Below are 24,980 nucleotides of genomic sequence, written 5' to 3' on the forward strand. Positions count from 1 at the left end.
TCCAACAGGTCGAAGGAAGATTGATTTGTTTGTGTACAGAGGCAAAGAGAGCGAGAGGGAGCGAGAAGGAGCAAAAGAAAAGGAAAAGACAGAGGTGGGAGTAGAGGAAGACTGATACCAAGGTGTGCATGTGTGTGGTAAAGACTCACACCGCTAGTTAGACAATCACACTGTGTATGTGACCAGAATAGTAGCAGTGGAAGTCTGTTTCACCTCAAGGAAGTTTTTATCTTGACCGTTAAATAGACACATTTTGGACAGATAACCCCATTGGAGAAGATTTTCAGAATCAGAAATCAGAATCAGAAATACTTTATTGATCCCCGTAGGGAAACTCTTTGTTTTCTTGGTAGATACTGTTGAGTTATCATAGTGCTAAGGGTGTCCATAATCATATTTCTACATCAGTAGGGATAATGTCTTCCTATTCAAGCAATAATAGAATTTTAAATCTTCCTCAATTTGCTGCAGACCTCTGTAGCATGTTGATAAATCTTTCAAAATGCCAGACTGTCAAAAATGTTCCCAGGTAAATAAAGTGATTTTAGAGATGTTCTAATCATTTTTGTATCTGTCCTCTTTAAGCCACGGGGTGTAGGAATGTAAATGGACAACAACTGCTGTGTTTTAGGTCTATTGTCTGTTGTGCCTGAATATCGTGAGCTGACTGTGAACCTTAGGAGTTCTTGGTAAACATTAGCAACATTAGCAACATCAGCTTTTAGAAACGAGAGTTTCTAAAGAGAGTGCTGTTCTTGTCCGCTTACCATTTTTAATGTAAATGTAAGGACAAAATGCCTTAGTGATGCAACTAATTATCATTGAGATATCTTTGCAATGTAAAGGTTTGATTTCATGCCTGAAAGCTGCACAGCCAGTTCGCTGTCTTCCTTTATGCCTTGTAAAATGTCAAGGTCCAATTATATTGTCTTTTTTCATTTGGGTTTTGAATTTACTCGCTGGGCCTGAATCGCCGCCAGCGAGCCCTGGCTCCTGCTGTAAACAGCCAAGTTTAAACACTCCACTCATGCTGACACGGTTCAGTGGTTGTGTCGAGCCCTAATCGGCGTGCAATTCAGTGGAGCTTTTAAAGGACCCTTATGGCGTCCTTCAGAGTCAGACCAAACTATCGGTGTGCCAATATGGCTCATTATTTAGTGGATAAGATGTCATCTAGGTCCATGATGCAGTTTGATTAGCTATTTATCATGTAACTGTATATTAATCTGTAATTATATTCATTTACTTTTTAATTTTGCACAAAATAGAAGAGCCTTTTTTTCACAAAATACTGATTATCCCAAACTTTAATCAATCCAAAAGTACTAATACTGACCTTGAAACCATGAACCTTGTTACCTTTAAAAAAAATAAATAAATAAATAAATAAAAAAAAATAATAATGAATTTGTTTCTGTTTTCTTACAAGTTACAGTATTTCCCCTTTGCTCTAGTTCCATTCGAATTATATGATGGCCATAAATGTTGCAGTGCAAGGAGTATTGTGTTGCTACACACCTGAGGGGAAAGGAAAGGTCATGATTGGTCAACAGGGGGTCTGTCATCAGTCTGTCATGACCCTACTCTATCAACAGGTGGGTGGGACTAAATGTCCCCCTGAAGGCATACTATATATATATATATATATATATATATATATATATATATATATATATATATATATATATATATATATATATATCTCATTGGTGCTGAATGCTGTCTCTGCTGACAGTGATGGCCTTTGAACCCTGTAGGGAGTGGCTAACCTGCCACTGATGAATGAGGCGTACGTGGTTGCCAGTTCGGAGGCCACTGTGGTTGGGTAATGTGTTCAACTCTAGAACCCCCCCCCCCACAACCTTCATTTGATAACTTAATCCCTTCCTCAACCAACAGCAACCTCCTGCCCCTGAGCTCATGTCTTTGAAGCCTGCTGTGCTGAAGTTGGAAGCAGGTCTAAAGCCGTTTGCACTTGTTTGATTAGTAGTAGATGGAACAGGCAGTCTAAATCCACTTTGATTGATAGAACTGGTACCTTAAGAAGATGCTGGAGATGATTTTGTCTTAGTTCATGTTGACCTCATGTCCCATAGTTCCCTAAGATCTTACTTTTTAGAGGTACTTCATGATCAGAACATCCTGTTCCTCCTTTACCCTAAATTTTGATGCTGCATTTCACATGTTGCAACTTAAAGGTACCCCATGGAGTTTCTGACCAGTAGTACCAATGTTGATGAGTGGGTACCCATTTTGTTTGTTCTCGTACACATGCACAAGGACGCAGTAGACAAGTCTGCCAATGGTTCACACTATTCCACTGATCGATAGGTGGTAGCAATGCACCAAGAAGCATGGACGTAAACAAGGCAGGTTCTGTAAAAGTTTTGTAAGGAAGGAAATGCATTCAACCTCAAGGTTAGACCTCAAGGATACTGACAATAAATTTTGGTGAGTAACACTGAATGTAAACAGAAACTTTGTTTACAAGAAAACTCCACAGGGCACCTTTAACTCTAGAAGTAACATTTTGTCCCTCTGTTTTCAAGTAATTTTGGTGGCTAGGTTCTCACTGCAGCCCAGTCTTTCTGTTTGTAGCTGACAGGTGTGTAACCCTGGTGAAGTCCTCTGTAGCTTTCCCTCAAGGTTTAATGAGGAGTCTAAGATGCCTTTTTGCACATCACTGTTGTATCGACTGAGCTGTGATTTGCATATCTGGCCTGCTAGCTTGAATGTTTTGCTATTGGCCTTTGCCCTCTCAGAAGACAAGTCACTTCTGCCATCAGCACTACCACTGACTGCATATTTTAGCAGAATACATGATTGAAACTGTTTACTCCCCCCTGTGCAATAACTGATCTGATTTGGTTGTAGTGCACCTTGCTGCATAAATTTGCATATTATCAGGGGAAAATGCCATGACACTCGTGACCACAATAACTCAAGAACAATACATGGCAGAAACATCATATTTACACCGCATGTACTCCCTATAGGGTAGATGATCTGATTACCTTTTGGAACTGCTTGTGCATAAATTTGCATGTTAGTGAAGAAAAATGACAGCACAGGTAATTTAGCTGCCTCATTTGTAAACTGTATTAGTGTCAAAAAACCAAAGGGCTGAAATGTAGTCACATGTCTGATTCAGCCAGTGAAACCCTCAGTCTTGTCTGCAAGATTAATCTTCCCCATTGCTTATGTTTTTTCACTATCTGTAGGTGCATGCTGTTTGCACAAACGGGCAAATGCACCAGATTATGTAAATATGTAGTAGAAAAACAATGGAAAATATTGTGTTGAAGGTTATTTTGTGTTGTCTGTCACATGTTGTGTGCATGTTAGTTGAGACATCAGCTGAGTTAAGTAAAACATGACAGACAGATGGAAGCATTCAGCTGCATCTTTGTTCTTGCATTCACGCAGAGAAACCGACGAACACCGAGTGACTGACAGATGCGGATCTTGGGCTAGTCTGCTGCTGTGTTATTTCTGATGTAATCTTGCCTACTGAGCTGGATCGATTCTGTTATTCATTCTCTGGGTGGGCTAGTAGGGCTGATAAACAGTCTTTGCTGTAAGTGGAGCATAGTGGGGTGGTGGAGTCAGCGAGAGCCCATAGGAGCTGTCATAGTTTTGTATTATGTATGTTAAGGCTGCTCACAGAAGCAATGCAACCCAATACCACACAAGCTCTTCTGATCAGCCCACCATTAGAAGGTTTAACATTTGCATAGAGAGCAGAAAAGCCAGAAAACTATGAAGTTGTGTCAAAACTGTGGCGTTATACCACAGATCCAGAGCTCTTGTGTCTGCCACACAGATATGAGCCTTCATGTATCTCTTTTTCTGTCTGTCTCTCATCAGAAACTGGTTCAGCCATCACCTCCTCATGTATTGGCCTGGGGAACTCACTCACGCCACCCGCAGGTCAAGCTGGCAAACCTGTTCCAGGTTACAATGGTAAGAGTCAGAACTGGCGATCCACATCCCGGCTACAGTACACGCAAAACACAAACCTATTACATTATTTTAATGTACTTAAGTCAAAATTGCTGCCCCTCAGTTACAGATACAGATGAACCAAAACAGAAATGGATAAAACTTAGCAACTGCTTGTAATTCCCTGCAGGGTATTTAATATTTTTGCTCTCCAGTTTGCCCGTGGGTGATACACCGCCTCTGAATATGAATTGCGTGCTCTTCCCTTTCCACTAGTCACAGTGATCGATGATGACATGCAGGAGGTGAAGCCAAGAACCCTGGGAAATATTGTGGTGAGGTAAGCTGAGTGGTTATGTTCACAGCCATGTGAACAGCTCAGTCATTGCTTTACTTTTCTTCTGTCACTCGCACGTGCATGTGTGACATAAAAGCATTTTGCACACTTAAATCAAATTTAGACTCCAATCTTTTAGTCATTAATCTTAATAATTCACTGTTGTGAAGCTTGTATCTGACTCCAAAGAACCTCACTCCTGTCTGTTGCCAGGGTTGGAGAATGAAACACATATGTCTGTTTATGTAAGAGAGCTGCCTGTGCTAAGTGGACTTCATCAAAAGCTCCAGCAGCCCTTTGTGCTGCCTTATCTTCCAGCCTGGTACCTATCTCTTATCACTCGCCAACTCCATTTCCTTGTTCTTTTTAACTGCTGGTATTGACTCAGTGCCAACAAAGGGGATCTCCAGTGCATCCAGGGATGACGACAGGTAGAGCTGTAAACAGACGGGAACAGCTGTGTTACTGTTCTTCCTTCTAGATGCCAGAAAATCTGTGCCTGCCCTGTTGTTTGATCAAATGCTATATCCACAGCTTCATAAAATCATGTTCAATATTTACAGAGTGAGGTTCTAAGCACTGTGTGTTATAATGTCAAGTAAAATAATATATATATCATTTTGTAATGATATTATGTTGCTTTTGTTATACATCTTATTGTGTCAAGTGTAGCTTTTGTGCATAGGAAGCGCTCACCAGTGTGACAGACTCCTAAAATGAAAAGCAGGTAGCCAAAGTTTTTCTTTTGGCTCAAACAATAACGAAAGAGAATGTGTAGATTTTGCTGCAGTCATAAACAGCAGAAAGGATGCTTTTATCATCCCCTTTCAGCAGCAAATCAGCATCATAAATAAGATTTTGGGTGTGTTTGAATATTGTCCTTGTAGTGAAATTAATCTATGCAGAGGCATGTAGGGGTTCGAACTTGGGAAATGGAACCATCTTGGTCAAGTAACTGATCAAGAAGGGGGATTACTGGTAGTCTCTGGATAAACAAAGACTGGGAGACCGAGCTCTCCTATCTGCCCTGTGCGTGCGTGCGTGCGTGCGTGCGTGCGTGCGTGCGTGCGTGTGTGTGTGTGTGTCAGGTGAGGTGAAGTGAAGTCTAGCAGAGCCGCCTGTATGTCTAGACACACATCTTCACACATTGTTATGGCTTTATTGGGTAAAATCTGATAGACTGTCATTAATGCTGATTAAATTTAAAATGATTCAAACCTTAAAAGACATTCAACTATATAGTAATTTTCATATAGAAGGTGTCTGTCATGCTTAATATAATTTTTCAAAAGTCTTGTAGACTCACCTTATTTTTTTTGCACTTTTCTTCAGACTACCTTTACCACCTGGTGCAGCATTGTCACTGTGGCAGAACCACAATCTGTTCAAGGAGCTCTACTTCACTAAATTCTCAGTAAGATGTCATAACTTCTTCACATGTTTATTAAACATGGAATAATCAGAGAAAAACTTTAATTTCTATAGGAACAATTGTATGTGTTTGAAGTTTTGTTCAATTCTCCCTTTATGACATTGGGTAAGTGATAAGTATGTGGTACAATATGGCCCTCTAGTGTTGAAATCTTTCATTACAGAGCCACTTTGATTTTTGGTGCCATTGAGCGGTTTGAATGAAGAAATTGAATAATTCTGAGAAAACCAAAAACAACCTCTAATGAAATGTTTATACTGAAGACCTCATAAATTCAAATTTAGTAAGATTTTCTGTGGTTAGAGTGAAAGAGGCTATTTATGCTAGAACATAATGTAATCATTCCTTTCTGTTCCACCATCAGGGTTACTATGACACCATGGATGCGGGTTTTGTGGATGAGGAGGGTTTCATATATATCATGTCCCGGTCTGATGATGTCATCAACGTGGCAGGCCACAGGCTGTCTGCTGGAGCATTGGAGGAGGTAGGAGAAGGATTACAGAGGTGGTGACACAAAGGTTTTCCCAACTCTTCTTCTCTGGTATTATCACGTTATGTATATGTTTGTGTTTTGCAGTCAGTACTGCAGCACCCTGCAGTGGGAGACTGTGCTGTGGTGGGTCTAGAGGACACTCTGAAGGGTGTTGTTCCCTTGGCCCTGTGTGTACTCAAAAATGGTGAGGCATGACAGATGTATAGTGTAGCACTAACTGAAGTAATGTAGAACTCCACTCCTTGGGTGTCAGTATTTTGTCACACATACTTTTCTGTGGTGTCATCCTCATTTACTTTCATGAAGTAAGATAAGTTGCCTACAAAATTAAGACCATAACCAAATTTAATTCCAGGTGGCATTAAAAATTAAATGTGCTGTGTGTCTCAGGTGTGCAGAAAAATGAAGAGGAGATCATAAATGAGATGGTGAAGCTTGTGAGAAACACCATTGGACCAGTGGCTGCGTTTAGGAAAGTGCTTTTTGTCCGAGGATTGCCGAAGACGCGCTCTGGCAAGATCCCTCGCTCCTCTTTAGCCAACCTGGTCAACGGCAAGCCCTACAAGGTATGACACAAGTCTTAGGGAAATATTGTTCGTACATTTTTTTTTTTTTTTTTGTCACATGGGGTAAGATTTATTTTGCAATTCAGAACTTGAGTGATGATAGTGCATTAGCAGGCCCTGCACTCATTAAATAGAACTGAGGGCTCATTTTGTCATCCACTTCTCTCTTGAGACCTTTAGCACCTGATCAGCAGAAAACTACTTCTTAATATAATAGTTCTGTTTACAGATGTAAATACAAGGTTTCCATGGATACAGCCTTAAAGATTTTAAAAATGTCTTTGCACCATACAGAGTACAATCATCATGTAAACGTAACTGACATCGCTAATCATTCAATTATTGCTTTAATTAGGTATTTATTAGCATATTTTACCACATTCAGTTTTTTGTTTTTAAATGAGCTTTGTGTTACTTTGCCTGATGAATTACAAAGGAACTATTTTCCCCTCCAGATCACTCCAACCATCGAGGACCCAGAAGTGTTCAAAGACATCGAGAGGCAGGTAGAAAAAGCCCTGAGACCTTGTGGAGCCTGAACTCATCTGTTGGATGACATTGAAAACTGAGGTTGGATACATTTTGGCAATACAAGCTGTGCACTGCAAATGTGAACAGTAAAATTAATGAATATTCTTCTAAGTCAAGCTGTAAGTACACATTGACATCAGTATTTACCTCCTCTTTGTAATCTGAATAATAATGTGAAACCATACTTCACTACAAGCTCTGCACATTTAAATTATGAATGAAGGCCACTCATTTACTGACAGTTTTTTTTTATTGACAATGAAAATTTGCTTGCTCACCACTTTGACCAAAGTACAAGAATAAAAAAAAAAAGACAAAATAAAATGATTCATTGTTCGTGCAAATTGAAGATGTAAAACAAATTAAAAGCGTAAGACTTGTTTGAGTCGTCCATCAGAAATAACTAAAAGACAGATAACAGGGCTGTACAACAGGTTACCCTGGAAACTGACAGAAACAAGGAGTTAACAGTTACACAATGTAAGTCACAGCAAGCAACAGGTTTTTGTCATTAAAAGTCACCTCACTTCAACATGGTCATATACACTCTACACACACTGAGCTAAAGCAGTCTGTCTTTCAGTTATTTCCTGTGTTCTGTTAACGTAGTGTCTGAGGGGTGGGGTAGAAGGCCAGCTCGGCTGTGTGTGTGCGTGTGTGTAGTTGTCCTTTGTAATAATGTATCGCCTGACAAAACATACAGTACAACAAGTAACAGGTTCTATGAATGACGTCCTGCTTTTTTGTTCTGAGAAGTTTTGTACAACTTCGGAGAGCAATGGCGTCTCGTTTTGTCCTTGGCTACTGAATAGTCCGTTGAGTTGATGCGGTTGTATCAAAGTGCTTGTCATGTCGTTCAAGTGCGTCAACATGTCCTCTTAAAACACTCCTATTATGACAGCGAGTCCATAAGAAAGGATAATGAAGTTTGTTGGTGCCAGAAGAGTGGTTTTTGTACACCACTAGAGGGCAGGCTTTCACACAACATCCAGTCTCTTCCCCTCTCTGTGGTGCAGCACAAGTTCATCATCATCATCATCAGCACAATGAAAAAATAAAACCATATGTACAAAATGATCTAGAGGGGCGGGATAATATGGAGACAGTTTAAAGAGCAGCATATATTAATCTATGGTCCACTAAATGAGGTGGCAGGGACATTTTTTTGCACAAACTCTGAATATCTTTATACATAGGTGTGTGTGTATATATATATATATATATATATATATAAAAAAATGGCATTTATGTACAGATAACCTACATATCTCCTGTAGAAGAAATACACAGTATGTTATGGTTCGACAAGTTACTGTACATGTAAAAGGTAGAAATGGTGACAACGGGGTAGCCTGCAGGACAGTTTAGCACCGGCATCTGGTGCCCACATTATGGGGGCGTGGAGTAGGGTCGGGAAGTGGGTCAGAGAGGAGAGCAGGGCCTCTTGGCAGTGCGTGTCATCAGAATGGTTTGTTCCTCGGCAGGTTGGCCCATTCAGTAGCTCCCCTAGTTAATCTCCATTCAGAACTGAACCTGAACGGACACAGAATCAGTAGTTTTTAAATGAGGTACTGTATGAAATCCTCAAAGTTGTTGAGGTTTCTAAAGAAAAGATGATAAATGAATTATAACATGCTAAGAATGTAATTTGAATCCTGACTGAATCAGTTTAGTGCCATACTGGCTGCAGCTCATTATGGCTTATAGCTGGGAGGTGACTTTGGAAGTAGTAGTATTAGCAAAGTAATCGTTCAACCAGCTGTATTGATCAGCAATACAATATTATCATGCTAATTTAATTCTTTAGTGAATTGTTGACCTTCCTTTTCAGCATTCTCTAAACAAGATGGATCACATTTTCAGAAATACTTAGTGAATATTCAATATTTTGCCTTGTAATTGGTGTGTGTATTGTTACGACATTAAAACCTGACAGTAGATTTGCTTCGGTGTTAATCAGTGCAGCTGTCCACACCGGTCTGCAAAGTCTTGTTTTCTTCTGACTTAGCCGTGGAACTACAGTAACTGGCTATTTTGCTGTGAATGCTGCTAAAACGCACCTGAAGGAGGACTGAAGGTGCAGCTGTTGCAGACAAGTTGTAAGTTTTTGACCAATGCCTATAACATGTCTTCAACCCCTTGGAAGTTTTTATGCTTAGACATTGAATTAAGGAGATTTAATGTGGTTTTTTGGACATTATATTTAAAGGGTATTTTTCTGTTGATCAAAGTAATTTATTTCAACCGTTTTTGTAGTAAAGACCAAGTGGAGTGAGAATGAGAAGTGACAGGACATCTACCATCAAAACTACTCGTTTATGGTGGTGACATCCTGCAGCAGTGGAAAAATATAAAGCCTGTCAGCAGCAAATAGTTAAATACAATGTTTTGTTTCCTGTGCACATGTACTGTACCAGAATTCAACCCTTTGCTCTCACTGACCTTTGCACTGTATTCTGTCTTTTTTGCTGTGTGGGAGTACTTATAAAAATAAGCTGATGAAAGCATTAGAAACTGCCTGCAGGGTGCTCCAATTCTTTGGAAACACAACTCTCAAACTTTTCCCCACTGAAACCCTTTCTGCTCTATTTTTATTTTCCTAACACTCCGCTCTTATTATGTGTCAACTGTGCCTCTAACCTCTGCACTTATTACATTGTAATGATACTGGTCCAGGACTAAAACATTTTCTTCCCCGTTGTACCGACTGCAGCCAGATGCCTAAACCGGTAAATGTACTGATGGCAGCTTACCTACTGTAACACCTGTGTCATTATGTGAGTATATTGTGAGACATGAACATTTGATTGTAGATAAATTTGATGTTCTGATGTTTGTTAAACTGCAAAACATTTAGATTATGCTGTTGAAGCTGAAGTAAATTTATGATTGTCTGACATTTTTGGCCACTTGACTTGTCTGGAGAAGGCTGACTTCGAGGTGTGTTCTCTGGACTGACTGAAATAATTTTGCGGTAAACCACTCAAAGTCACACACACATTTTATATCAAAGCAGCTTCTCTTTCAGATTCGTATAGGCATAGATGGAACAGGAATAAGACTGGTAAGAGCTGGTAATCGCCTCCCAATTATTACGGTTTCCGTTGTATCAACTTATTTTATTTTGTGATTAATTTTAGATGTTTAGGATTGTGACCAGAGTTAAAGTAGTTTGGAAACCTTTTTATTTCCTTTCAAGACATTTTGGAAAAGAGTGCTCTTTAGATAAAAAATTTTGGACAGATATTTGAAATCTAAAGAATTTCTGAACAATTGAGATGATGATCTGGTTTGCCATTTGACTTTGGGCGTAAATGCAGTCTACATTTTGAGTTGTAAGGAAAGATCAGTGCCTTAGCTTGTTTTAACATCACAAATAAGAGTCTGTGTCTGAAATCACTCCCTATTTAATATATAGTGCACTAAAAATTCCCACAATAGACTGAAAAAAGTAGTGCCCATGGCATATTCACTGTTCTCTGCTAGCAATGCATTTAATACATGCAAAAACTACAGTCGTAATTTATACCTGTCAGCGATGGCGCAAATTAACGATTTATAAATGTCCAAAATCTCAATTTACTGCTCACTAGAGAGTAAACTATGCCTGCTACATAGGGAGTAGTGAACAAGGAAGTAATTTTGTACACAACTGTCAGCTGACCTGACTTTTCATGCAAAGCAATACATCCGGTTGCCACTACAATACAGATGCAGAGAGACAGTGTATCAAAACAAAGCAAATACTTACGAGAAATTACACTTTTTCACTGCACCTGGCAGTACAAAGAAGACAGTTGGAAATGAAACTAGGACAAGCTCACTTTATAATCTGAAGTCTCACAAGGCCTATTTTTAGAAGCCTTGAACTATCTTAATCATGTAAATGAACTTTAACTAATCTCTTTTACTTAACTCATTTATTTGAAGCAGATGTCTAAAGCTCGTACCATGACTGACTCATCATTTTTGGACAGACATTAAAAGGGGATACATCAGTATGAGACCATGGCTCGCTGCTGGCCCCGCCGTCTCCTATCACCTTATCACAGCTACCTGGCAAAAACACTGCAGAGGCTCGCCAAGCCGATGAGACAAACACGCTTATCTTGGGAAACAATTGGCCCTCTTCTCTTTAATCCAATATCTGTAAGTACTTCTGAAGAAAGCTGTGTATTTGACAGAGCGAGAATCTGTGTTGTGTTACATACAGCGTACAGTTTAAGGTCCCTCTCTTCCACCTCTCAGCAGGAGTAGGTTCTCACCGTGGAGCTGTCCAGCCGCTGCACTGCAGAGGGTCCGACTGTAGGGGGAGACAGCGAGAGAGAAAGATCTTTGAGTCGAAATATTAAAGCCTCCTCTTTATCAGATGGATCCAGAGTGAGAAGGAAACATTCCTCCACTTGGTCACCACCCCAAACAAGTGCCACAAGAGTTTCACACAACGGAGATTACTTGTAGTGTCACCCTCAGAGGAGAAAGCCATGTATCACGCACTCAAAGGAAGTTTTAATTTTGAGTGGATAACACCAGCAACAAGATCTGAGTGTATTGTGGACATCACAGACCAGGGAGTACAGAGAATAGAGACAGAGGAACACAGGAAGGCTGTTTCAGTGTCACTGGGAACACCTTGTTAGAAGAGAGCATTGGCCAAAATCAGTACAGTCGGATGATTTCCAGTCATGTATCACAACTCCGGTAGCATAATTCGTAAAGACACAGTTGCCAATACACTCTGCATCTCTTTAAAAAGGATAATCTCCAGTTCATTACAACTCTGATCTTGAGTTTTACCATTTGTTCTTGACCTTGGAAACAGCAGTTGACTAAACAATCTCAAATTTAAGGACCGATGATTTATTTATATGGCGATGTTTGCTCAGGTGTCACAGAACTTTTCATGATTCTGATCACATTTAGTTGAGCTTGACAGTGAAAACAAGGTCCGTTGCTCATAATCATGAAAGTTTGAACATGTACAGTTCCAAGACAAGCTGAGCAAACTAAATCTATACAGTGGAAAGCTCCAGAACAAGTGAGTTAGTGGACCTTGAGTTGATATCATTTTGTCAGCTTGGGTCTTATTTTAGGAGTTCTGGCCATCGTTCCAATTGGTACTAATATCTTTGAACTTAACCAAGTTAATTGCTGAGATCTGGGAATACTAAACAAACAGTCAGACAGTCATACCAGTTTTAAACAAATCCCCCAGTTACCCAAACTAGAAGGGAAGAGAAAACAAAGGCAAACAACATTTGTATCCAAACTGAGTTTACAGAGTGACTTCGGCACTACGACTGACCTTTTGGATGTGCTCACTTTCAGTTTTATCTCTAAATTAAGTGCTTTAGATAATCTGGCTAAATTGTTTAGTACATATCAGACTTGGTTACAGTCATGTTTCCAGATCTCAGCAATTACTTTGAGTACATGTTATCAGAAAAAATTGAAATGAGGGCCAAAACTACAAAAACAAGAACCAAGTAGTAATAACCTGGAATTATCCTTTAATGAAAGCCTATTTCAGCCAGTGTCCTCTTTTAACAGCAGAAGGATAAGGAATGACAAACTGTCAGTTTGAGTTTTTGAGACATCCAAGATGTACTGTTCAGCTGTACCTATGTAAACCTCCTGAGTCAGGCCAACTTACATAGCACCGCTCAAACACAACTATTTTGCAACTCTGCAAAACAACACCCTTGGAGTTGGATATCGGAGAGATTCAAGAGTAGCAGAGAAGGAGAGAGAGAGACCACAAAGAAAAGGAGAGATACAGCAGGACAGTGGTTGGCAGAGACCATGTGAAGAGGAGGGAGTATATGTAGAATAATTATACACGGAGGGCCAACAAGCCCAGGACCTTCGGAGTGGCATAGCTGACCTTGAAACCAATCCAAATACAAGTCGTCAGGACTGTCATCCAGCGCCTCATAGAGGACTGCAGAGCAGCCGTCACAGAGTCAGAAAGAACAAGAGACATGGTCACAACACAGCAAGGAGCAGCAATTCCTGCGCTCAGGTGTGGTGCTTGGATCTACCAGTTCAATAGGTGGATTTAACCTTTGATTTGTAACTGCCTTTGAACTGCACTTTTCAGAAAATGTCATGTACTATGAAGTAACGCCAAGCCTTACTGAAATAATCTGCCAGTGGGTGAATAGAGGTATCACATCTGTGTGATAAGGTGCAGAGACAGGCACTTACCCTCAGGAGGCAGTCTTCGAGAGTGACCAGACGTGGTGAGACGGAATCCAGCAGGGAGCGTCTCTGCTGATCCGGGCATCATACTTATACCGTGAACGTCTCGGGGCGGAAACTGCCTCCTCCATGATGGACCTCGGAAGTCTTTATCGTCACACTGATGGACAGATAAATATCATTCACGTTTATAGACACACAAGGTAAAAAACTTAAATGTACGGTCAATAAAAATAGCTTGTAGGAATACAAATTGGCGCTGGCCAATTGGCGTTAAAGAAACCAAATTCGTCAGTGTTCATATGTTGTTACTTCATGGGTAAGATGACAAATGGTCTTCTCTTCCAAAACTTCTTAAATGAAACCACTTATCTAAAGGCCTGATTCGTTGGAAGGAAAAGCAAAAAGTGACATCTAAGAAGGATCACTGCACTCAAAAAGTCACTTATCTTAGGTTTTGAGTGTGCAGACTTGTATTGTTGACAGTAACTGTCATAAGATGTATATTGTCCATTGTCCAAAATGTATGTGGCAAGTTTTGGGATATTGGGAAATCTGGGTCACTGTACAGTGAAGTAGAAGCAAAGTTCTTCTGAATAATTAAATTAATTAAAACTGGACAAAAATAATTTATAACTATTATACTGGCCGGACATGTAGAAAAGATGTGCTGGCCCTAATCATGAATAATAATCACATACTCAGACTTCTCTCAGTCTGAGACATTTAAATACATAGTTTGATTTTAGTACATTAAAGATGGGGCAGCTTCATTTAAGTGGTCTGATTTACAGAAACTGTAATTAAACATCTTTGAGCATTATCTTCGACTTGACAGTGCATGCTAATAAATGTTTAACCATCTCGAATATTAATTGGTTGGTAATTGTTGCAAGTGCTCCTTAATGACTGACCTCATACTGCTGTGAGGTAAAATGTTGTGACAAACGTCAGATGTCAGTTGTGTGGGTAATAGTTGAGCTCACCTCATCCAGTCTCCTGTCAGTGCCCAGCGCCAGCAGATTATTGTACTCTCGCTCCAGAATCTGACGTGCCTGAGGTGACAAAAAAAAAACCCACTACATTCTGATTTGCACAAGGCCAGCTATTTTTAGCAGAATGGTAACAGAGGCAGCTGACACATTACATCATTCGCACTGCATATCCATTTTACCTGATTATAGATGAGATAAGCAGTGAAAATTCACAGGGCAACCAGCCAGAGTGACAGTTGGCAGATCTGCATGTTCTGATTTAGGTGCGACCAGCTTTTTGAAGGCTGATACCAACATACCTCTACTTTTGGACTGAAGCTGGTGATATTTCTGCCCATATTCAGCACCTTTAAATTTGGCTTGACAATTCCAAAAAAAAAAAAAACCCAAACAACAATAAATAAAACATTTAAAACATTCAAAATGTTTCTCTCACAATGAGGTGTTTCCATATCCAGTGTGGAAAAGCTACGAAGTGAGATTTAGACCAGACATTGCTGTAGGAAATCTGATTTTTGGCTAAACACCTTTACATGGGTCTAACCTTAGTTCAAATTAAATACACTTTTCTTCCTGTTTGCATGTCTGAGTTGCAAAGGAAAATGTAATTATCACCGTTTTAACCATCTGATAAAGGCAAGTGTTGGTGCAGCTGGAGTACCTGAGTGTTTTGGTTGGGGATCTGGAGGAGCAGTGCCAGACTGCTATAGTCGAAGTTGTCATCCAAGGCGACCAGTGCTCCATGAACACCGCTCTCCAGCAGGATGTTGGCGTAGTCCCTCAGGCCTATGCTCTGCACCCAGCGGATGACCCGCTCATTACTCCACACCAGTACGTCTGCAGACACAGAAGTACAGAAATCTCTTTAATCATTCGTAGCATCTTGTTTTGGTTTGTTATGATGTCGATTGTTTTTTATTTTGGGTACACTTGCCTCTCATTTCATGCTGGCTGTGCTCCCTGCGTCTCTCCAGCTCTTTCCTGTCATAGTTGAGCTTCTTCAGACCCATGATTCCATACTGTAAACTTGTTCTGGTGTCAGAAAATCACACATACAATGTCATGTGATGGGAAAATCCATCATCCGTTTGCTTAAAAAAAAAAAAGCTGCCTAAAAAATTCATAAGAGTTACTGAAACTGATCATGAAATATTTAAGTTGCCGGTCTAAATTCTAATTACCATCATCTATCAAAAATGTAAAATAATTAGTTTACAGGAAGTAATTTAACTCTAGGATTGATTCTCTCTGCTGACAGTCACCATGAGGCAGGTGAGGTGAGTCCAGTACCTGTGGAAGCTGTCCACCATTTTGAGGTGCACCCTCAGGTCCTTCTTGGTGAGGTGGTCCAGCATGCGTGCATCCACCAGGCACTCCATGAAGTAGCTGCGGTACTGAGGTAGTCCTAGACTGGGCAGCCACTCATTCCCTATCCACTCATGGTTCATGTCGCCATAAGCTAGAGTCTGATGTAAAAAACACAAGTCGGCACACTCTACCATTCTGTTCATTCAGAACCTCACAAAAGAAACCGCTCTTGGCTGTAAAGATCTGTAAACAACCTTTAATGGACAAATGCAACAAACAGCAGAGTTTCCCCTTACCTGTGCCCAGCTCCCCTCTTCAGACTGTGACTTCTGATTGAAACACAAGGAAAAGAAAGGCGTAAAATAAAATCTGATTGTTCTATAGCAAATCCTGCAGCTGCTAAACCCAACTGATAAAGTGCATGCTGAATGAACAAGGGAAATAGTTAAATGTAATATTCCAGTGCATGTATATAAATAAACAGGCACTGCTTAAAATTGTCTGTTTTATTTGATACTCTCAATCAAAGTGTCAAAGTTGAGTTTGGTTCTAGTGCTTCTACGTCTAAGAGAAAGCAAAGAGAAAAAGTTTTTTTCCTAAACTCTGCTACATTTTCACAAACCTTGAACTAACCGCAAGCAGCTTTCAAGATATGGTAAAAGGCTTGTGGAAGTTACTGCTGAGCAAGTTAAAAGGAAAGAAAGCTCAAATCTAAATGGCATGTGAATTGGTCTCCAGGGGGACTTCATTTAGTTTGGAAATAGGTTACCACTGGGCTAAAATGCTGTCCCGAAAAATGGTATAAGATTGGCTTTTAGCTTTGTAGTTCCTGAAGCTCTCAGAGCTGTAATTTTTTAACGGAGTCCTGTAAAATTGACTTGATTTTGTATTGCTATGGGGTTAAGGTACTGATGGAGTTACAATCCAGTTATTTATAACTAATTAAAATGTGATGATCACAATTTGTTACCTTCATGCCATGACACATAATGAAAAACATGCCCACCACATAGCCACAAATACTCGCCCACAGCTTGAAACAGTCTGACAATGATGTAGAAGTTCAAATCTCACTGCACATCAGATCTCTAGAAGTTTGTCTTTATTTCTGCATGAGATAAGAGAGTTCTTTTGGATACAAATGCTGCATTTCACATCCAGCTTCATCAGGCATACCCACTGATGTGCGAACCCGAAGAAGTGAAATGGAAGAAAATTACTTTTAGAGATATGGTGTGTTGTGTTTGAGTCACAGTACCACAGGAATAACACAGTCTGAAGTGAATCAAACTACAGCAAAAACTGACTTCACTGAGCCATCATCAGCAACAAAAGGCTTCAGGCTCAACATACATAGCATGTATATCATTAAAGAACAGCATAATTGACAGAGGCTCCTCCAACTTGAAATTATTGTTGATAAGGTTCACAAACCAGGAAAGGGGTTGCATGCCTTCTCCATCAGTCACCACCCAGGTCTCTCTTCATTCAATCCCTTCGATATCCACTCTCACACGCAGACACATGACTGACAGAGAGAAAAGGGTGACGGTAAAGGACACAAGGGGACTGACCGTTTTGGAAGGGGCTGCCAGGGTCTCCATCTCCTCATGGGTCACCCATACATTGCCTGACGGCTACAAGGGGCAGAGCCCAAGAGACAGAGCAGCAGCAGGGTTGGTAGTAGAGGTCCGGTAGGAGGGGCAAGCAGTGTTAAAGAAGAAGAGCAGCACCACTGTAAGCCAATAGTGTTATAGCATCACAGTCAGATCATGAACTGGCCCCAAACCCACCAGGGGTTAAAGGGCATATGCAGAGGACAAAAACACAACACAGTACAACACAAGAACATCCCAGTTTCGTCATACAGTACACGACAAATAACAGACAGTTGCCATGCACAACAAGGAAGACCAAATAAATTAGTGCCATTAACACCAACAGACACAAAAACCCCACATTACTCATCCCTCTCCATCTATAATCTCGTAAAAGGTCGGTTCACTCAAATCACAGAAGAGACCTCTGGTGCCATCTAGTCATGGACAACATTTTGGTTTTATCTGCTTAGTTTATGAGATATCCATTTACAGCTGCAACTAATAATTCTCTTCATTATTGATTAATCTGTTGATTTTCTTGATTAATCAAACGTTCATTTTATCTACAAAATGTCAGAAAATAGACAGTGGACCCTATTTTATTGGAGTGGAGGCAGAAATCAAAGCACAGTCACATAACTCCAACACTTATCTGCATGGCTACAACACACTAGAGGTAACTGAAAAATGTTTTTTTTGTGATTTATCTGAACCAACCCTTTATTCCACCAGAATTGTTGTTCGTTTTGATGCATTGGTGTGTCATTGTAGCAGCAGTGATTGTTCTGCAGTCACAGCAGCAGGTCAAGCTGTAACGATCCTGATAAGAACAGTCTAATAGGGTTTTTCCATGGGCCCAGGTCGGTCCGCTTAGTAGCCCCGTGCCAAGCAGTGACAACATATGTTTCCACTACTGCCTCACAGAAGGGGATAGCAGGGCTGACCACGGCCAACTCGTGACAATGTCCTCCCCTTAACTGTGTCCTCAGCTGCTAAACTCGTGTATGTGCTGGAGACTGGAGAGAAAGTCTCTGTGTTCAGCTCTCAGTACTTTTGTAGCTTCTACCTGAAGCTTTGTGGTTTGTACTTTCTGATATCAGCCTTATTTTACTGTTTACTGATCGCTTTCATCCGTATCGGAACAGTGTTACAGTTACTGCTGATGCTGCTTCACATTAAAAGCTTTCCATTGGCGAGCTGACTGAATACTTTTTATGTGAAGAAGTCATAGGAAATTAGTGTTTGTCACCAAGCAGAGCTTCATTAGCGATGCTATTCTTCAATAAAAATAGGTCTATTCAACCAGATATGAACATATTCTGCTCTATTTGGTCAGCGGCTCAGTTTTAAAAATTGCAGGGAGGAATAGTACAAACAGCCACAGTGAGCTGAAAAGGGCTGCAGGCAACAGGCTCTTACTGTGGTTTGTGACTAGTAGCCCCGGATGGCCACCCACCATTAAGTCTGGTTCTGTCCAAGGATTCTGCCTCTTAAAAGGAAGTTTTTTCTTGCCATTGTGGCCAAATGCTTGCTCATGGTGAGATCTGTTGGGTCTCTGTAAATAATATTATAAAGAGTACGGTCTAGACCTGCTCTATAGGAAAAGGGCAATGAGAAAACTTCTGTTATGAATTGGCGCTATATAAATAAAAGTGAATTGACAATTGAATAGCACACCTCCAACACATCATCAAGGTAAACAGCTTTACCTTGCTGTGCAAAAACACAAATGGTGTTTTAATGTAAATTGTGGAGAAATAGAGGCATTTAATGGCACTTTGGGCTTTCCATACACACCATGCCAGCACAGCTGACTGAACAAGGCCATTCATGGCATGGCTGGGTGCGACTACCTCCCCCTACTATGAAAAACTATACAAAAAGGTGCAGACAGGGGTCCTGTGCCTTTTTAACAGATGTTAAGTCAACTATTAACAGTGGATCACTCATTTACTGTATGTTTGGAGGGGATCCAGTTGTAATAGCAGAGGTAAAATGGCCAGTTATTTCCCCTCTCACATGTTTTCCCCTTCTGCATGTTACAAGGTCAATTAACCCCCTCTGTAAAGTGCGTAGGGGGTTTTAGGCGCAACAACAGACGGAGGGCCCGTCACAGTTGGGAGAGTTTGTGATCAGACGCGTGGAGTTGCATGCTCTGTAATGAAAGTTTCATGAGGTGTGGAAATGGAGCTAAGTGGTAGATGAGAGGGTGAGGTAAAGGTGTAACAGGGGGAGCATAAAAGAGAACTGCTAGTGTTATTTTACAACAAGAGAAGACAGAAAAAGTGCAAGAGCTTTAGAGTTATGACTACTGCATGCATAGATTGTGCAGACTAAAAGCAAACTTTAATGAATATTCTCTGCTGTGTTTATATAATAGTGCACAACTTTTCATGTCTGTATGATATATGGTCTGCATTGTTTGTGTATGTGTACAGTCAGTATAAAGCATAGTAGTCCTTGCTCTACAGTGTGAACAGTCACTATCGTTAAGGAACAGCAGAGTCCTTAGAGACGGTATACAATTACCATGACAACAGGGAGCTATGAAAGCGACTGTGGTGTGGAATAACTGGAGAGCTAAATTACACACCGGAGCAATGATTTACAAACCGGGCCGTCACTGACTCCCACTGTAATATTCACTTATCACAAAGACTGTAGGATGTAAAATTGATGAGATATAAAAAGATATTGCTGACAAATGTGCTGGGTGTGATCGTCACGGCTGTTTGCGCTCATCGTTTGCTTGTTGTCACCCGCCAACACACGTGTCACCCATGTCTGGAGGCGTTATGCATGTAAGCCCAGAGGACATTTAGTCATACAAACATTTGTCAGAGCTGCTCTGGAGGCAGAAATTATGTCATTTATTTTTAACCAGTAATTCTGGCTAAATAACCGTAGAATGAAGTCAAGTAAAACAGGTCAGGAGTAATAGGGGTGTTAGTTCTTTTGCTTTCAATTGAAAAAAAATGATCCAGCCAATACTGATCTAGGTTAGTCGCTTCTTTCAAGAGTAAGTTGAGAAGATTGATGCCACTCTCATATTTGTCTGTTCAATATGAAGCTGCAACCAGCAGTCTGTTAGCTTAGCTTAAAGATTGGAATACAATCTGTCAGAATATAAAATCCGCTTACCAGCACCTCTAAAGCTCACTAATTAACACATTAATAACCACCAGTAAAACCACAAATTGTCATTTTTACACTTACAATTAGTGTGTTTTTGAGGTGCTGGTAGGTGGATTGTTACTTTCTGACATGGCCAGGCTATAGGTATCGATCTTCTCATCTAATTTTCAGCAAAAAAGTAAGTAAGAGTATTTCCCAAAAAAGTTCTGAATTGTTATCCTAGTTCTTTTTTCTACCCCCCCAAAATTATGAGATTACTTCTTCCTTCTGATCAGCTCTGTCTCTAACAAATCTTTCTACAACTTAAATTCCAGTCTGTGTCCATGTTCTCAATTTTCTATACAACTCACGGTTCTGGAGGTGGGCGGGGCAGAGGGGCTGGTGAGGGAGACCATTTCCTGGATGGCCAGGCGAAGTTTGAGCCGGTGCAGAGGGTTACTGATACCGATCTCCCTCTGGATCTCTGTGTCAGATAGGGCCGACATAATGGCTCCACTCTTCACGTTGGCACGGCACGCCGCCACGTACCAGGCCGGCATTCCCAACCACAGCTTCACCACGCAGAGAGGAGAGTAGACAAAGGAGCACGGGATGATGACTTGGGCCAGACTGAAAGTAGAGCTGGACCAATATACCAGCTCATTCTTGGCTTTTTGCTAAAAATCTGTTCATCTCAAATACCTTAGACATAATTTGGTTTATTTAATTCTATATTTACTGTATCATGGAACAATTTGATTTCATTCCACCAAAATATGGATAAATACTTTTTTAAACAGTAGTTATTGCATTTGTCATCATCCTGAGTTTCAGCATTGAATTTTGGCCCCCAATTTTGTCAACATGCTGTTTCACCGGATTTTCCATCTTGCCAAGAATAGTCAGGAAACAGTCAGGAAATATGGAAGGCTTGGTTTCTCTGGGCAATAAAAAATTGTCAATTCTAATGTAACGTTAGCACAAAATGCTGTCTTATCAGCAGCCCAGTTATTATCAGCAAGTATCAGCCCCAATAATCCCATTAGACTATCAATAACTGGAACATTGTTGTCATGTTACTCATTAATTGGCTAGTGGCTGTATGTCATCTGTTGAACATTAGGGGGCAGTAGTGTTTCTATATTTTACCTTTTTCTAATGTGTATTTCAATGTGTTTAGTTAGTCCAAAAATATCAGTCAAAGGAACTGGGTGAGTGATTCACTGCAATGATTCATCATAGATTGTCAAAGCATTATTTTGGTTTATGATCAATGCTTTTGTTACTAAATATTAATACTGGTTATTGGCTTTGGGGTCATAGCTTAACAAAATTACTTATAATAGATCTAAGCTTTCCCTGTTAGGGGGGGAAAAAAAAGTCTTCTTAGGACAGTGACTAATTACCTCCAGCCAGGCTACAACGGTGGGACCGTCCCATTGGGCGAAAGGTAAACCCTTTCTCCTGGCCTCCTCCAATAGCTCGTGTCTGAAGGCGGGGACATAGGAGACCTTGTATGAACACATGCACTTGTACATCATAATAAACACACATTTTTCTCACTCTGATGCAACACCACACCCTTTTAAACGCTCACATCCTCACTCCTGCACACTGCTTTTCACAAACCCCTGCAGTAACAGTGTTGTGTCAGTGTGGATCTACAGGAGAGCACTCATACACATTTTTATCTCCCAGTCCAGCCTGTACACTAAAGTGTTGAAAAGGGCAGCGTTTTATCATTCATCTCTGTGCTGCCAGAGAGCGGAGCGGACAAGCGCACAACTGTAGCTACACTCGCAGAGACACACACTCATACACACAGGCTTTGTATTATTGAACTTATGAGGGCATTCACTTACTACAGTCATTTCCAAATCCCTAATCCTGACGTTAACATTTGTCCCTGTCACACACCTACAATATTTCTAATCTTAAATTTACTGCTAGTAGAAAGCAGGACCAGCCCTGCGTGCCCAAATGTATTTACCCTGTAGGTTTTTTTAGCAGGATATCTCAACTACTTACAGATTTTGACGACATTAAGTGGAAGTTAAGGCCATTAGCAAAGGAGCAAGTGATTTTTTTGGCGTGGATAGCGACAGTCGTAATATTCCTTAACAGTATTAAGTTAATCATGGACTGTCTCAAACTGTACTTTAATGCAGATGTGGATCCAGAAGCAGATTGAACATGTGTAAACATTTAAATAACACATTTAGAGGATTGCATAACCTTGGCAGAGGTACTGTATGTGCTCTCTGAGTGCAAATACATATTAATAATACATATTACAACATATTTCATACACAGATACACCTGGTCAGTACCTGCTCAGTGGAGTTGGACACTACATTGCTAATCTAAGCACAATTTCCCAACTCATCTCAGTTCAGCCACTCAGAATTTATTCTGCTGAGAGAGTTTTGTTTTCTCACTGATACTTTTTTTGAATCATGCAGCATTGTATTTTTCAAAGTAACTTTTCTTCACATTTTCTGGGCTGTGCTCCATATTATTATTTTTTTATTTAGCAGGTGTTGAAGTGTAACCTAAGAGGGCTGAGCAGTATCTCATTTTGCCTCACTTTGAGCGCTGCACAGAGAGCCGGTGCTGACTAAATTGCACCTTATCGACAAAGAGCAGCGAACACATGCTCTTGGCCTGTCATGCACAGAGATATTTGTATTGTGCTGAATCCTCCCACACACACGGAGAACTTGTAAACAACCTAAAAATGCCGGACAAACAGGGGACTAAGCAACACACTCGTACTCTCACCTACACACCAAAAACAATGCAGTTCTTATTCTAGTTAGTGAACACATTTCATAACAAAAACTCTGGATCAACAATGCATTCCCTGAGTATGTTGTCAAAGAACTTGACCAATGGAAAGAGTGGGCTTAGTAATAAACATGATACATGTAGCACTCTCAGCGTTGAAGGCCTCAGTACAGTGAAAGGGCACTTAAACACAGCATACATGGCATACAAAAGCCTACAGGGACAGAGGAAATGTGTTCATCCAAACACAACCAGGTACATTCACTGTCTTATCTATCCAGCACATGGGGAGATAGCCCATGTTTTATGTTCAGGTCAGGTCTAATGCATGGAGAAATACATCCACTGAACATAGCTGGGGAAAGGGAAGTAAGGAAACAGTTATGACAAATCATACAAACAAAAAGAACATTTGACATTCCCATAACCAGATATTGCAGCTGGTTATTTCACACAAATAGATAGAGACACATATAAGGAGAGGAAGACATTCTGGGTATAAAAATTGGGCCCCAGTTTTAGCGGCGGCACAATCTCTGTCCAGCCATGGATGCAGCTGCCATTGAACTGTAAAAAGGGGGGAAGAAACGTCTTCAGATGGCAAATGAAAAAAGAAAGAAAGAATGCAATGGTGTCATTAACAGCCATGAAGGATAGAGAGATAAATAGATAGATAAGAGACGTCAGCTTTGGCACTGGTCTTTCGGGAGAGGACAGATGGCGGACAGACAGGAGAGATGGCAGACAGGGCAATATGGCTGAGACAATGGTCATATCCAGGAGGTCAGTTATACATCCTCACAACTTACCCGCTTTGTTAGAGTCAGAGGATGATGAGAGGGAGAGGAAGGGTAAGAGAGGAGAGAGTCAGAGAGCAAAGAAGAAAGAGGGAGAAAGAGAGCGGCGGGGAGACAAAAGTACACAAAATGTTAATGAGTTAATAGGCAATTAACGATACGGCTCTAAACAAAAACACGTGCCCTCACTCACACACACACACACACACATATACATATTTCACAATGGAGGACATTCGTTTACAGGAGCATCTGTAGACCAGTCAAAAAAATGTCATCTTCTACAATGCAGTCCTGACCACATCTCGTGCAGCAGAGGAAATGAAAAATGCACTCAAACACAGCAAGACCCCCCTCCATGGCCTTACATTCAAATGCTCAGTTACATTCAGATACTTGTCGTTACCTCTTGAAGGAAAGAAAATAAATAATAAAAAAACACATCAACAATGAGACCACAGCGGTATTGATCGATCAAGATGCTGAAATGGAAATAGTGCAGGCAGCTCAATGGCATGCAGTGTGGAGGAGGCACCAAGATGCAACGTGGTGGTGTGGCCTTAATCCTGGACACTGCTATGAAGAAGTCAGTGCAGTGGAAGAAAAACAACACATTTGTCAACATACAACAAACGATACTCTATTGACCGACTACATGGGAGGCAAAGTTATTCGTCATGACAACTCAATGTGCACTTCGAGCAAATGACTTTCATCATTTGGCACTGGGGCATGGCAAATGCACACACAATCACACGCACATACATTCGGCAACACTCCTGCTGAAAGATTTGCGGGGGGGGGGTTCCCTTTTTCCTGTAGGGCAGAACACGCCCAATCTGACTGTGAGTGTAAGCTATGGGTGGTGTGTTA

At 40.7% G+C, this 24,980-nt stretch overlaps 2 protein-coding genes across 17 annotated transcripts in view; one reads left to right on the forward strand and one right to left on the reverse strand.

Moving 5' to 3' along the window:
* The window catches only part of acss3 (acyl-CoA synthetase short chain family member 3), a 41,145-nt gene extending 32,628 nt beyond the window's left edge, over positions 1-8,517 (forward strand). For both annotated transcript variants that reach the window (XM_044185365.1, XM_044185366.1), the window contains 7 exons: positions 3,868-3,963; positions 4,219-4,282; positions 5,612-5,693; positions 6,076-6,198; positions 6,292-6,391; positions 6,598-6,773; positions 7,229-8,517. In XM_044185365.1, coding sequence (XP_044041300.1) covers positions 3,868-3,963; positions 4,219-4,282; positions 5,612-5,693; positions 6,076-6,198; positions 6,292-6,391; positions 6,598-6,773; positions 7,229-7,312 — 725 coding nt within the window. In that variant the 3' untranslated portion in view covers positions 7,313-8,517. The remainder of the gene's footprint in view (positions 1-3,867; positions 3,964-4,218; positions 4,283-5,611; positions 5,694-6,075; positions 6,199-6,291; positions 6,392-6,597; positions 6,774-7,228) is intronic.
* The window catches only part of ppfia2 (PTPRF interacting protein alpha 2), a 160,070-nt gene continuing 142,625 nt past the window's right edge, over positions 7,536-24,980 (reverse strand). For 4 of the 15 annotated variants that reach the window (XR_006376724.1, XR_006376728.1, XR_006376730.1 and 1 more), the window contains 12 exons: positions 24,120-24,122; positions 21,930-22,011; positions 20,895-21,095; positions 17,383-17,445; positions 16,105-16,137; positions 15,791-15,966; positions 15,435-15,532; positions 15,162-15,337; positions 14,492-14,560; positions 13,512-13,665; positions 11,516-13,245; positions 7,536-8,837 (listed from right to left, as the gene is read on the reverse strand). Coding sequence is in view for 6 of the 15 variants with exons in the window: in XM_044185358.1 (XP_044041293.1) it covers positions 11,549-11,607; positions 13,189-13,245; positions 13,512-13,665; positions 14,492-14,560; positions 15,162-15,337; positions 15,435-15,532; positions 15,791-15,966; positions 16,105-16,137; positions 17,383-17,445; positions 20,895-21,095; positions 21,930-22,011; positions 24,120-24,122 (1,171 nt within the window). In the remaining 9 variants the exon portion in view is untranslated. Of the gene's footprint in view, positions 8,838-11,515; positions 13,246-13,511; positions 13,666-14,491; positions 14,561-15,161; positions 15,338-15,434; positions 15,533-15,790; positions 15,967-16,016; positions 16,138-17,382; positions 17,544-20,894; positions 21,096-21,929; positions 22,012-24,119; positions 24,123-24,980 lie in introns of those variants that run through there. The other 11 variants (XM_044185358.1, XM_044185362.1, XR_006376726.1 and 8 more) reach the window with 9 other exon arrangements.

Source organism: Siniperca chuatsi, linkage group LG23 (genome assembly GCF_020085105.1).
Source record: "Siniperca chuatsi isolate FFG_IHB_CAS linkage group LG23, ASM2008510v1, whole genome shotgun sequence".
In the NCBI taxonomy this organism is placed as follows: domain Eukaryota; kingdom Metazoa; phylum Chordata; class Actinopteri; order Centrarchiformes; family Sinipercidae; genus Siniperca; species Siniperca chuatsi.